Below are 16,474 nucleotides of genomic sequence, written 5' to 3' on the forward strand. Positions count from 1 at the left end.
CGGAAAAAAATTATATTTATTTGACATGGATAAGTTGACGTAAAAGTAACAGATGACCTGTCAGTGCTGCGAAACAGATTGATCCTTTCTCTCTCTCTCTCTCTCTCTCTCTCTCTCTCTCTCTCTCTCTCTCTCTCTCTCTCTCCTCTTTCTCAGGAAGAGTGGGAAATGCCAAATTATTAAGTTATTTAGAACAATGTTGCTAAATTTATTTGTTTATCAGTCTGTTTTTTAGCAAGATAATAAAATCCTATGTTGATATGATATTTTGAAAACGATTCCCTATTATTGAGAAGGAAATTGTAAATAGAAAATATAATGACTAAATAATGATTGTAAATGACGGGTGTTAATGTTAATTTTCCAGGTGCAAATATTTCTTTTTGTATCATAATAATAGAATTCTTAGCAATTGTTCATTTAAATATGTATTGAGTAGTATCGTTTAGTAATCATAATAGTATTATTCCAAATGTTCCGGTAGCGTGAAGAATATGATGAAATGCATGAGTAAAAAGAAAAATGAAAATGTCCGAAACCTAACGAGGACCAAGTCAGGCCAGTTACACCACTAGAAGTGACTTTTATGACGTCAGAAGACATAAAACACTCAGGCAATGACCTGTTGCATTTATAAACATTTTCCACTCCGTAAGCCTGCAGCTATTGTTGAAAAATATTTTTTACCTCTGCGAAAAGTAAGACGTTTTCGAGAATACCGCTGTGGTATACTCATGATTTCTACTCCCCGTTATTTTGACGGTGGACAAACAAGAGTTAATAGTTCATCCGTTGCAAAAAATAAATAAAAAGATGGGTCTGTGGGAAATTATTTAAGTACCATGACACTATCTAGAGTGGGGAGAGGGGTAGAGGAGAGAGGAGGCTCTTTCGTGAAAATAGCATCGGTAAACCAGGAAAAAAATAAAAAAGAATAAGGAGAAGAATGAAGTGGTCGCCTCCATGAGGGAGTTGAGGCAGAATAGTATAGACCTACGTAGCTGAGACGTGACGGCCAGAATTTGAGACGTGACGGGCCAAACGGTGATGCGGAACACGTGTTGTGGTTTGGGAAGAAGCAGAAAGAAAGAGAGAGAGAGGAAAAGGGGAATAGTATTTGGGAGTGGCCCATCTGGGAAGAGAATTGTTGGGGCGGGGGCGAGGCTGGGGGAATGGGGGATGGGGAATATAAGAGGAGGGGATGCCAAAACAACAGTGGTGTACCCAGGGGTCCTACACTCTCTTTGCTGGCGCCAGTGTTTCTCATCGCCTGTATGGAGGTAGTTGATACACAGCGCTGAGAGAGACGTCTCTCTATTCTCTCACTCACACTCGTTCTCTTACTCTCTCTCGCTTAAAATCTCCATCGTTACGACACTCCCACGTGTGTTTGTCGTAACGTGTGGGTCGTAACAGAAGTGGTCGTGAGTGTCCCACGTGTGTCGTAAACTTAAGAAACTTACGATACCTCACGCAAGTGCGTACTATGCTTGACTCTGCGAAAGATAATGTTTGATTGCAAATGTGGTTAGTGTTATGATAATAATCAACGATTTTCTAAAATGTAGTTTTATATATAACAATTGTTTCATAGAGTGATTAAAGGTGTGTTTTTAATAAACAATTAATTTTAAGGTTCATGAACTGTGAATGATTAAAGTGACCAGTAAGTTGCAGTGGTTACATTATATTAAGTAACGTTATAATTAGTTTTTACGATAATTAGTGACCCTTCAAGTTTTGAACTGACACTTAACTTCATGACGTATCAAAGGCGATTGGCTAAACTCTGCATTTTTTTATAGTGTCCTAAAAAATTTGGCAAATCGAAAGTTAAAAATAGAAAAAAATCCCGGACTAGATGAATAAATTTGTCACCGCGTTCTGGCGCAAGGACCTAAATGACGCTCTATATGTTTTTTAGGAGCCAGAATTCAGCAGCGATACAACAAAACCCTTTCTTCTGAGGAATCTCACCCAACGGGAGATTTAGAGAGCAGCCTTGTCAGTCAGACAGGAAGGAAGGTAAGTGCTGAACTCAGAGTTCCTTGGATTTAAATGAAGTTGTTTCCTTGTTATGTTCACTGTGGAAATCGGTCATTCATGGAGTGGTACGTTTATGATGAACTCGTTTCTATGAGAGAAAAGAAATCTTCATTCTCTCTATATATTTTATTATTATGTAAACACTTCCTTCATCAATTGCGATTATAATTGTACTTTAGACTAGCAAATCAATTGAGCTATGGTGGTACTGGAATTAACAGTCGTTAGATTAGATTAAATTAGGTCAACTTGGGATAGAGAAGGCATTACTCTGCAGTGGGTATGATGTGAAAGTTTAAAAATTTTCTCTGTTTATTTCAGCGAAAATAATAAGTAAATGTCTGTATTGTAATATGATATATATATATATATATTATATATATATATATATATATATATATATATATATATATATATATATTATATAAAATACGCATTAAGCTACGAATGTCCTTTGGTATCTAATTCGCTCATCTCGGAATTAACATATTTTCATATATGTTAACCGAAGGGGAATTTTTTAGCATAGAAGAAAATTGTCAGCTCATGGTTCCTTCGTTCGAGCGATGTGCCGACCATATTCTTATCAACTAAAAAATTTCCTTTCAATTAACATTGAAAATATATTAATTCCGAGGTAGAGTGAATTAGATATTAAAGGACATTTGCTGCGTAATGCGTGTACAATATTCACGGTGATGTGATAAACACACATACATAAATATATAGTGTATAATATATATATATATATATATATATATATATATATATATATATATATATATATATGTATATATATATATATATATATATATATATATATATATATATATATATATATATATATATATATATATATATATATGCATGTATGTATGTATATATATGTGTGTGTGCGTGTGTGTGTGTTTTATTCCCTCTCTCTCTCTCTCTCTCTATAACCTTTGGTTAGTAAATTTTAACAGATTTGAATTTATATATCTTAAAACTTATAATCCAAGGATTAGAGAGAGAGAGAGAGAGAGAGAGAGAGAGAGAGAGAGAGAGAGAGAGAGAGAGAGAACAAAGAATACCCAGTTATTTCCATTTGCCATTTTCCTTCCTCCTCAGTCCATCATCATGGCGAGAAATCTCAATTTCCGATAAATGAAGAAGACTGATAAAAAGATATTGTTTACCGTTTATCGACTCCATTCGTCAGCCATTCACTGCGAGGGAGGGAGATTACGCAGTACATTATTTCATTATTTAATGTGAATAAGTACGTAGTCGTGCGTTAAACCTTTGGGAAGAAGTTGAGCTGGGAAGGATAATGGGATAAGTTATTGCTTGCGCATTTGCATGCAACAGGTAGCAATAGCTTTAATCTCAGGTATCTGGTTTGAAGACTCCGCATTTTTGTTTCAGGGGGATTAGATTAATCGTTTCATCGTCTCTGCGTGTTGAATTCAAGTGGGTGAAGAGTGAATTCGGAGATAGATAGATACACACATAAATACATATACTACATGTACATACATCGATACATAAAGAGTATGTCTTCTCGTCTTCAACCCGCATTTTATGATGATTTACCTAGCCCCATTCCCTTCCCTCTTCTACCATGGATGCAACCCGCAACTACGTGTATATTCGTTTATATTCCTTTGCACCTAAAGAAGCAATATTTCAACAGTTCACTTTTAACCCTCCCCGCGATATGAAATGCAATATCACAGTCACTGCAGAAGCTGCACAGTTACATTTCTCCTGGCTGGGAAGGGAAGAAGGGAGAGTTGGTCAAGTTTATTATTCCTGAATGATGATAACAAAATAATAATAATAGTGTAATAGTAATAATACCCTAAGTAGGAGAGTTTACGGTTCCTGAAGATAATCCTCAAATCTTGTTAATAGGATAAAGTGATTTCTGTTGAATGCAAGGGCTCTGTGGGAAAGGACTGGATGCAAGGTGTCGCTCGAATTCAACTTGCTTTCAGAAAGTCTCTCAGAATTCCCCAGGTTTTGTAATTAGGCAGTTATGAAGGGATTTACCTGAATCATGACATCATTGGTATAAAGGATTGCTGTAAATATCTTTTAGATGCAGTGATATTCAGTGAGGGAAGCAGGAAATGAGATCTATTGTTTTTCCTACCAAGTTTATTTAATTTAAAGTGTTTGTGCTTAGTGTGGGAAATCATGAAGTTGTTCTCTAGATCTGTGAGATGGCAGAATCCATGAACCCTGCAGGAAGTGATGCCATTTTCTACCAAGTAATTCAAGACAGAAATTATATATTGCTAATTGAAATTTCAAGCAGAATATGTATTTCATAACACTTCCACGTGTGAGCTTTCTCTCTCTCTCTCTCTCTCTCTCTCTCTCTCTCTCTCTCTCTCTCTCTCTTACACACACACACTCACACACACACACACACATGCTGTCTTCATGTATTTTGTTTGCGCAACGCTCTCTTTCTCATTTACACACAAACGCATACTGTCTTTATGTGTTTTGTTTGTATTAATGTATATTTGTAAACAAAAAAGTAGATGAAACGAAGTAGACCTCTGAATGCCTCCTTCACTTCTTTTAGATCCTTCATCTTTTGGTCGACTTAAGATTTAAAAACTTCCAAAATTTTAAAGTAATTATCAGATCATTCTCTCTCTCTCTCTCTCTCTCTCTCTCTCTCTCTCTCTCTCTCTCCAAAATGATAAAAAGAGAGGTGTTTAAATAGCAATAAATTGACTTGAATATTAAAGTTGTTTTAAAGTAACAATATCCCGTCATGTACAACATATACCTTACCAAATAAATGATACTAACACCTCTAATCCAAAATATAAAATTAGCTATGCGTTAGCTCTATCATTAGACCAGGGAGACAAACTGTCTTTTGGTTTAAGAAACATTCTGCGTCTATTATAAAAAGGATTTTTAGAAAATGTTCTGTAATTGTGGACTTCAAAGTAGTTTTTTTTTTTTTTTACATCTTATGTGTAAATGTACATGGCAAACCGTATCTGAAATCTGTATCTGGCCATGGTCTGTAAAAATTATTATTATTATTATTATTATTATTATTATTATTATTATTATTATTATTATTATTATTATTATTATTATTATTGTTCTTGTAGTTATTGTTGTTGTTGTTGTTGATGAAAATGTTATTGTTATTACTGTTGTTCCAAACAACTGTTTATATGTAGCCGTTTATTACTATAACTTTATTTCCTCATCTTGCCTGTAAACTTTTGAGCTGAAATAAAGACTATTATTATTATTTTTATCATCATCATCTCATATTATTATTATTATTATTATTATTATTATTATTATTATTATTATTATTATTATTATTATTATTATTATTAGTGTTTTTTTGAAAACAGAAAGAATTCAATATTCCACCCGGTACTCTTTACTGACGTTCGTTTTTTCTAATAAAAGCCCTTCATCTATTTATATCCTAATTAGTCAAACAAATGATTACGTTCTCATTAACCCCCCCCCCCCCCCACCCCCCCCCCCCCTCCCTACAAAATCCGCAAACGTATTTATTCACTCAGTTCCTCGAGTGCGTGCCAGGTTACAGAAATTATTCAGTCAATTTACCGGTTTAATATTGCATTTAGATTCCTACTGAACTTGTTCACTGGAAAAAGTTTAAAGAACATATGTATGTAAGATATGTGGACATATTGCTTTTACGTTTATGTACAGCCAGAGACAAATGCACAAGAGTGTATGCATACACGCGCACACGCACACACACACATACACACACACACACACACACACACACATATATATATATATATATATATATATATATAATATATATTTATATATATATATATATACAAATAAATTGTTTAAAACAGGGTATGTCTAAAGTATAAAAGGCCCATTAAAGCACTGTGGTTTAAAGCTAAGGGCATACCTCCCACTATATATTTCGCCGATGAAACACCTGTTATTCACTGCTTGATAAGGGTGGAAGTGAGTCCACCGAAATATAGTCCTTAGCTTTAAACCAGAATATTATAATGGTCCTTTTATACCTTTTATACCTATATATATATATATATATATATATATATATATATATATATATATATATATATATATATATATATATATATATATATATAATATATTATATATATACATATGTGTGTGTGTGTTCATTCTTGCGCCCGTCAATATAACTCTCATTACGTAAAGAAAACCGGATATAGAATATAATCTAAGCGAATATGGCCACGAGGAAAGCGGAACAATGGGATGCGAGAACTTCCGCCTTTATTCTTGAAAGAAGCTCAGGCAAAACTTCTCCCAATACAAAGGGAATATAACAAAGGCAAGATTTTACCGAAATGCAACTAAAGTAAATGAGTGCTTGTGTTTCTGTGTGGCTTTGTGTGCATGGATCTGTGTTTGTGTATCTGAATGTTTTTTCATGTGTTTGAACAGCTGATCTATTTATCGGCCATTTAATCAAGAATGAGGTTACACCTTTCACTATTATACATGACTTTTTCCAAACTGAAATTTGCTTAATGATAGTAATAATAATCCCTGAAAAGAAACCTGGAAAAACTAGATGCTGAAGTAACTCCAGGACTCATGCAAAAGAGTGTGCTACTAGAAACAGTGCATATAGAAAAGTGATGGACTCCTGAGGAGGCAGGATGCAACCCGGAATCCCACGCTATAAAAACCACCCAGTCGAAAAGGATGACTGAGATAGAAAAAAAAATTATTCTTTATTTCAGCATTGGACCATATAATATGGAGTGTACAAAGTAGTGACAATACAATGCTGACAAACTAGATACACGAGATAAATGATAAACATTATAATCGGCTATATTCACGCAGTTGCTGAAACAGTAGTAAAAAAAGCGATTATAATATGGTAATGACAATACTAATATTGAGAAAAATAGTAAAAATATAAGAATGATAACATTTTAAAGACAAATTGCTTACAATTAATTGCCAGGTGGACCTTAGGTGGTTGCAGAAGTCAGGTCCAGAGAGCTAAATGCGAAAAGTGAAACAAGCAAATCTCAATAATGTAAAATTATTTATATTTGCGAGAATGAAATTTGGTCTCATAACATTCAACGTTCAATTTTATTTCACCGGACTAAAATGTTTGTGCTTTTCTCGTGCATTAGGAAAATAATTACATCAACAAAAATAACGTTTTTGTGCTGCATTCGTAGCAGGAATGTACTACAAAATCATATTTCCTACAGATATAAAAAAGTAAGCTTGAATTGTTGCATGAAAGATAGATTCTTAAATCTATCATTGACTTACGGTGAGGTTTTTCTCGTATAATTCAGGCTATTTCGAGAATCGGAACAATTTTCAAAATCTATTTCGTTACGAAAATATGAACTCGCCTGTTTCCCGCTAACGTAGAACAGTTCCTTATTTTTATGGGATGGTAATTTGATATCTTGTTCATTATATGACTGAAGGTGCTCCTAATATTTTCATATAAAAATTAGTATACATTTCTTCAAATGACAGCCACTGGAGCAACGAATTTCTTTTTCATGAAGTCGATAAGCAAGTGCATTTATGATAATAATAATAACACAACAACAACAACAACAATAATAATAATAATAATAATAATAATAATAATAATAATAAAATAATAATAATAATAATAATAATAATAATAATAATAAACCACATAGCAAGCGAATGCCCGGCACTTGCACAGAACCAGTACAAAAAGAGGCATGATTCAGTGGCCAAAGCCCTCCACTGGAGCCTGTGCAAGAAACATCAGCTACCTTGCAGTAATAAGTGGTACGAGCACCAACCTGAGTGAGTGATAGAAAACGATCAGGCAAAGACCCTCTGGGACTATGGTATCAGAACGGGTAGGGTGATACGTGCAAATAGACCAGACGTGACGTTGATTGACAAAGTCAAGAAGAAAGTATCACTCATTGATGTCGCAATACCATGGGACACCAGAGTTGAAGAGAAAGAGAGGGAAAAAAATGGATAAGTATCAAGATCTGAAAATAGAAAATAAGAAGGGATAATGGGATATGCCAGTGGAAATCGTACCCATAATCATAGGAGCACTAGGCACGATCCCAAGATCCCTGAAAAGGAATCTAGAAAAACTAGACGCTGAAGTAGCTCCAGGACTCATGCAGAAGAGTGTGATCCTAGAAAAGGCGCACATAGTAAGAAAAGTGATGGACTCCTAAGGAGGCAGGATGCAACCCGGAACCCCACACTATAAATACCACCCAGTCGAATTGGAGGACTGTGATAGAGCAAAAAAAAAAAAAAAATAATAATAACTACCACTACCTTGACATACAAAGGAAACAGACAAAAATGCATATTGCTAAATATGTAAACATATCCACTCATATACTCAATGACTTTCTTTTTTTCGTTATGTTATCCAACAGCAATGACTTAATGGTCATTTCATACTATATCAAGGCATAGAAGTTCTATTTTATTTCGGTCATAAAATGAACTGTGTTTTATAGTTTCACCATAAAAAAGGAACATCTGAGGAAATGACTTTGTACGGGAACGAGTGGAGAGGCGCTGAGTAAGTCATAAAGTGAAGATCTTTTTTCCAGGTTGTATCTAAAAAACGCGGTATCTGTTACTACGGAGGAAGGCATGTTTTTCCTGTACTTTATGCGTTTGAACCCATACAATTATACTGAGAGAAATGTACTGACACACACATACAAATACCTATATATATATATATATATATATATATATATATATATATATATATATATATATATATATTATATATATATTGTGTGTGTGTATATTTCTGTCAGTATATTTATGTATATATATATATATATATATATGATATATATATATATATATATATATATATAGATATATATATATTATATATATATATATATATATATATATATATATATATATTATATATATATAATATATATATATATATATATATATATATATATATATATATATATATATATATATATATATATAATTGTAATAGCAACAATCCTCTTAACCTATCAAATTCTTCGTGCTCTTTTGGATATGCTTGTCACTACTAAGCCCTAAGATCCAAGTGCAAGAAATTTGAGGATATTATGATGTCCGGGAGCGGGAAACGAACCAGCGTTACCACAATCACGACGAGGTCTCGTGGTTAGGTCGGCAACGTGACCTTGTCGTGATTGTGAGAACCCGGCTTTGCTTCTCACTACCGGATATTATAAATTCTTCATATATCTTGCAATTGGTTCTGAAAGGCTTTGTAGTGACAAACATATCGGACAAAGCGCAAAGAATTAGAGAAGTTAAGAGGGCATTGCCGACATTACAATTCCATATGTCCCTGATAGAAAGTGACCAGTATAATAGATATATATATATATATATAAAACTTATATATATATATATATATATATATATATTATATATATATATATTAATAAATATATAAATAATGTGTTTGTGTGCGCGTGTGCGTGTATGTATTTAATGTCTGCCTTCCAACCGCACCTCCAGTTCGTAAAGTATTACTTACCTCTTATTAATTTCAGAATTTTTTCTTTCCCTCAAGACTTCGGAGGTCCATAAAAGTCAATGATCGCAAAAGATAAAATCTTTTACAGCCATCTTGATGACTATTCTCTTTGGGCCATAAATCAAGGGAACTGCTTTGAATTTCCAGGAAATGAATTTTATGAGAGAGAGAGAGAGAGAGAGAGAGAGAGAGAGAGAGAGAGAGAGAGAGACTGACCTCTTCACAAATACATGATTCATAAGCTGAACTTGGAAGACGTCTCCATAAATCTATGTCTCAGAAATTGTCTTCTTCTTCCCTCGTTTTACCTGCAGTGTTTTTTTGGTGGAGTTTCGACGGATTCGGTTTTTTCTCAATTTCTCATAATTTTTCATCATTTGTTTCATAATTCTTGGTTCTATAAAACGTTCCCTTTATTGTTTTTCAGATTTTAAAATAATTTTGATATGGTTCATTGTCGGTCAATTGATCACGTTCCATGTCAGTTCTTGCATTTGTATCTACGTTCAAGATCCTGGTGATGTGAGTCCTGGTATTGTTCCAATGTTGAACTTATTTGTTTATATCCCTAAAGAATTACTTTACGACAAATTTATCCGTTTTTTCAATAGATGAAATCAGTCGTCTTTGGCAAGCGCATTTATAATAGAAAATATAGTTTTTTATTTGTATTATTTATTTCTTTGACACTTACTCCCAAATGCCCTAAGGATGACTATGTCTAATAATTTTGCTTTTATATTATTATTCGAAACCTTAATCCTTCCTGCGATCGGAAATTTAACCGCGTAACTCATGAGATATTTCTGTTCGTCTCATATAAGGGGACGGAATACACACTCACTTTAATATGACATGTGTATCTTCTTCTTCAAAGCATTTGAGGAATCTGTCGTGAAGACGAATTTTATGGATAAACGTCAAACTATTGAGACAGGATTGTGTCTGTGCCTTTTCCATGGTTGGGAAGCAAGCCTTTTGGGAATGCTGAAATTGATATAGTATATTATTTTGTTTTGTCGCTTTCTTGTATTCTTGGCCTTAAACGTTTTCTAATGATGATGATATATATAGATACACACATATATACTTATAATTATATATATCTATATTTTTATAATAATATTATATATATATTATATATTATGAATATATATATATTATATATATTTTATATATATATATATATCCATATATATACTATAGTTTATTATATACATATGTATATTAGCATACATATATATATATAGTATATATATATATAATTTATATATATATATATTATATATTTATTTATTTATATATGCTGATATACATATTAATATATTACTTGAACGGAGGGGAAACTCCTTGCAGAAATATTAGAGTAACTTAAAGCACCTGCATCTAAGCCTTCTGTGTACAGACAGACGCACTTTGTGCCTCGAAGATGTGTTAAATACACGAAAGTACTTGGCACTCTGTCTTTTCTTTTTTAAAAATTTTCCCTGTGGCTTTTGCATGGTAAACAAAAATAGCGGTTACTTTTGTGATTTTATAGTATAGTATATAGTATATATGTATGTATGTATGTATATATATATATATATATATATAAGAGTAGATGATGGTATGGATATATATATATATATATATATAGATAATATGCATATATATATATATATATATATATATATATATTATATAGATATATATATATAGAGATAGATATAAGATATATATATATATATATAATATATATATCATATAATTATATATATTATATATATATAATTATATGATATATATATAAAATATTATATATATAGTAATATATAATATATATATATATATATATAGTATATATATATATTTATATTTATATTAATATATATGTATGTATGTATTTATGGTATGTATATATATATAATATAATATATATATATATATATATATATATATATTAATATATATATATATCTATAATATAATTATATATAATATATATATATATATAATATATATATTTTATAGATATAATATATATATAAACATATATATCTAATGTGTTCGTGTCTGTACATCATCAAGTATACAGTTGTGAACACGGAGAGAAATAGTCTTAGACTGTAGTCAGGCAAACCAGACAAGCGATCGAACAGACAGAAGACATTCAAACAGACAGAGAGCTCCTGAGCCAACCGAGAAGAAGCACTTGAGTGCCACAACAAAGTGCCAAAGTAATTTACTGATGCCTCTTCTTCCTTCTTTGTCGTCTTTTTATCGGGTAATTTATGAGCCTTAAGTTAGTTGGTGCATTTGCAAAGAAGAATCTTCAGGCGTTATTGAGTCTCCTCTCTCCTCTTCTCTTTCTCTCTCTATCTCTCTTCTCTCTCTTCAACACATATTGATGTATATATACACAAATTCACAACACAAATTTATTTATGTATACGTTTGCATATGTTTGTGTATATATATTATACATACATTCATATATACAGTATATATATATATATATATATATATATATATATATATATATATATATATATATATATAAATATATATATATATTATATATAAATCCCTATGGAATTTTAATGCTAAGCTACAATGATGAGTTCTTAACTCTGCTTTCTCACAATATACACCCACTTACAAACTTACATACATAATTACATGCAAATCATAATATATATATATATATATATATATATATATATATATATATATATATAGTATATATATATTATATATATATATATATATATATTGTAGATTTATTATAGATTTAGAGATACTACTTAAACATTAGAGCTATAAAATTCCTGAATTATATCGCAGATTTGCTTTTAGTAATGAAAGAACTGAAGATTAACGTAATTGGACTTGTTTTCTTATATCATGTGAAGATTTAGATCCTTGTAACGTTTTTTTGGCATTCTTTTTCGTTCATTTATATATTATTATTATTATTATTATTATTATTATTATTATTATTATTATTATTATTACCCTGCAGGGGAAAGACATTGACAAGAGGTTCAACAATTTTGTAACATGTTAGTAACGTTGCACTTCCGTTCTTCTGAAATTTAGTAAATGTAATTTGGGTGCGGGATGTACTAGGTTAGAATTGAGGGGAATACCTCTCTCTCTCTCTCTCTCTCTCTCTCTCTCTCTCTCTCTCTCTCTCTCTCTCTCTCTCTAAAAAGAGGAAAAAGAGCGCAAAGAGGAATGAGAAATCTGTGAAAGAGTTGGCCCAGGAATGTAATTAGGCTGCTGGAAGCGGAGATTCCAAGGTCTCAGTGGCTTACTTTTTTGGACGCGCTGTTACATATTAGTACAACTTCTACTACTACTACAATTTCCTATCCGAGGATGCGCTGTAACGTTTAGTTACCCTCGCAATATATCCCTTTCTACGGTTATTATCCCCCTCCATGGAATTTCCCCTTTCCCCCCACCGCTCTCATGTTGCTGTAATTTATGGTTTTGTCAGCGTTCTGTTTGGTCTTGGGTGTTAATACTTGAGGTTCTTAATAGCCAGCGTCTCTTGCGCGTAATTGACGCCTTACGTTGCGCACTACCGGCTGTGCTAAAGAAAGGTTGTTTGATGAGAGCCCTAACCCCCTCCAACGGCGGATCTTTCTGCATTTTACTATCTAGCTCACAAACTCCATATGGTTTCTTCCCACTTGGCTGTCCAACTTCTTTTATTAAGTTATTTGGGAGAGCCATATTATGTTTTCATTAGACCTGTCCTCACGAATAAGAGGCAACACAGCTCCTGCTCTCGTAACTGTAACTGAAGGCATTTTTCATAAGGGACGGTTGGTTCCCTTTCCCTGGTCCATTGGCAGTATTTTCACAATGAGCATTTCTCCCCCTTATCATTATTAAAGGGGCCATTTTGGCATATCACGACCAGTCCTAATCTCCCCACTTAATTACGTGCTATGGTGGGAGATGGGGAATACGGGTCGTCTCTGCAATAATCACGTAATTAATACTCTATTACGCAATCCCTTATTCTTGTTCCGGTCTCTGAGATGAAATCTTTTGTTAGTCTGTATTGAATTGGCGTTGTCCTCCTGCTTCTGTATTCTGCATTTAATCAAAATCGCTTCTGGGTTAAGCAATGAAAATTTTTTTAATGTTGTAGACCTTATGGTGCTACTTATTGCTTTTACAAAAAATAAAAGAAAATATGAATTATCATTATTTCAAAATGAGAGCAAGTCTCTTATTACATAAATTACATTAAGATTTTTAAATGTTATTAGCAGTATGGAATAAGAATATTTCCATCATACTTTTATTCCTCTCTTCACCATATATAGTGTATACGATGAATGGCGCTGTATTCCACATAGTAAAATGAAATATGTCAATGGTTAGAATATGCCCAACGATTTCGCCCCCCAATGTACCTCTTCTTGGAGCGTTTATGAATGAAAGAAAATGTTTTTACTATGCATGTAGCCAATAAAGGCCTAAAATCTTAAACACATGACATACCGTTACACAAAAACTAGTAGTTGTATGAAAAAACATACAACAGTAAAAGAATACAATTAAATACGAAAGCAGTTGAACAATTAAAAATAACCAAAATATCAAATATGTCCATTTGGAAAAGCATATTGACAAAAGTATATTGTCTAGCAGCTAATGGATAACATTATCCAATTTGTACTGACGTCTCATAACATGTAAAATAAAAGGATCTAATTTATATAAACCAGGCGATAAATTTATATTTTCCCTTTGCTGTGAACAATGCAAACTGTCTTTATGAAATTCCTTTTAATAAAATCTACGCTTTTAAATATATTCTTTGACCTGAGCAAGTCAATTGGTAAATTACACATGCTGCTGTGAATGCATAAGTCATTTCTTGTATTATTTGTTCTTACGCATGATATATTTATGATTCAAAATCCATTTTTCCAGTGCCTCCCCAGATTGTCCTATATTTATATAAAAACTTCCGCACTTGCACTGTATCTCTTATAAATAGTTCCTTCATTGCTTTCCGGACTGTTACAAATTAATGTTTTACCAATAATGCTAGGATTTGCAAAATGTTGCACTAAAACCAAGCAACTTTAGGGGGTACACTATAGATTCTAATGTGGGATGGTATGAGAAAGATATAAAATTAAGTTTTTTGTCTACTCCTCATATGACTAAAACGTTTTTCTTGTTAACGTTAGACTGAGGTCGGTATCTTCTAATTCAAAGTTATTGTGAATACCAGCTTGGGATATAAATTCTAATTCCACATTGATAAATTCCGGACTGCAAATATTAAGTGCTCTAAGAGACATATCTTAATGCTGAGAGTTGTACGTCTTCTTTATGGGAGGAGTAATTGTTGATTATAAGATTGTTATTTGTAGGTTTTCTATGGATTTAAAACTTATAGCTAGAACTTACAACTGACCTCACTACTGTAACATCAAAAATGATATGATACCATTGTATTCTTTGTTAACCTTAAAAGTTATGGAGGGAACTAAATTATTGAGATCTCTTAAAATTGTCTGAGTGTTAATAAACACTTCAAGAAGAGGTCCATTGAAGGACGAAACTGTTGGGCATAAGCTAACCAATTGCATATTTCATGTGGAATACAACCGGAATAATATACTATCCTTCGTGTCTGAGAAGTTTACCAGTATTATTGAATGGGGTATCGTAGACCAGGAGTCAGGGCTTATTTAACACGATATTACGTCTGCGGGGTCTATAGTCGGCAATATATATATATATATATATATATATATATATATATATATATATAGATATATCATATATATGATATATATGTATATATATATATATATATATATATATAGATATATATATATATACATATATATATATATATATATATATATATATATATATATATATATATATATATATATATATATATATATATATATATATATATATATATATATATATATATATTAGTATATAGATATATATACATACACACACACACACACACACACACACACACACATATATATATATATATATATATATATATATATATATATATATATATATATATATATATATATATACATGAGTAATTGTAATAGCCACAATGAGGGCAGGTCTCTCTATCTCTCTCTCTCTCTCTCTCTCTCTCTCTCTCTCTCTCTCTCTCTCTCTCTCTATATATACGATATATATATTATATTATATATATATACTATTATATAATATTTATTTAATTTATTTCATATTACATTTACAAACCATTAATCTACATTACATGCTATTAAAGGCTGTGCTCTCTCTCTCTCTCTCTCTCTCTCTCTCTCTCTCTCTCTCTCTCTCTTTTCTTACCTTGCCATGACAGAGATCGTTTTACAACGACTCCGTGGTCCTCTTGTTGCCCTTTAAGGGTTGAGAGACGTCTCTTCGTTATTTCAGGAATCCATTATTTTCTTCTTGCGTATTTGCCTCCTCTCTCTCTCTCTCTATCTCTCTCTCTCTCTCTCTCTCTCTCTCTCTCTCTCTCTCTCTGTGCCCTCAGATAAGACAGCCATCCTTGCACGGAGGACACAAACTTACTTCCTCAACATGACCCTCTCAACCCATGATGTTTCATAATGACGTTTCTGTTATGACGAAAAACATCTTCCCCTTGAGTTTTGACGCTGCTTCTGATAAATGGACCACAAAGTTAGGTCATGATGGACTGAAGTGAAAACACAAGAATGAGTTGCCGACTGACTGACGCGCTTTCAGTCATGGAGATAATAGAAAAGGTTGTCTTATGGATCTATCTAGTTTTAATTGGGTATATATATATATATATATATATATATATATATATATATA

At 32.2% G+C, this 16,474-nt stretch overlaps 1 protein-coding gene across 4 annotated transcripts in view; it reads left to right on the plus strand.

Annotated features, from left to right (window-relative positions):
- Positions 1-1,259: 1,259 nt before the first annotated feature.
- Positions 1,260-16,474, plus strand: part of LOC135221640 (zwei Ig domain protein zig-8-like) — a 129,198-nt gene continuing 113,983 nt past the window's right edge. Inside the window, exons 1-3 of one of the 4 annotated variants that reach the window (XM_064259321.1) lie at positions 1,265-1,424; positions 1,636-1,666; positions 1,925-2,025. In XM_064259321.1, coding sequence (XP_064115391.1) covers positions 1,651-1,666; positions 1,925-2,025 — 117 coding nt within the window. In that variant the 5' untranslated portion in view covers positions 1,265-1,424; positions 1,636-1,650. Of the gene's footprint in view, positions 1,528-1,635; positions 2,026-16,474 lie in introns of all 4 variants that reach the window. The other 3 variants (XM_064259322.1, XM_064259320.1, XM_064259323.1) reach the window with 3 other exon arrangements.

The sequence above is a fragment of the Macrobrachium nipponense genome, chromosome 3, assembly GCF_015104395.2.
Source record: "Macrobrachium nipponense isolate FS-2020 chromosome 3, ASM1510439v2, whole genome shotgun sequence".
Classification (NCBI taxonomy): Eukaryota; Metazoa; Arthropoda; class Malacostraca; order Decapoda; family Palaemonidae; genus Macrobrachium; species Macrobrachium nipponense.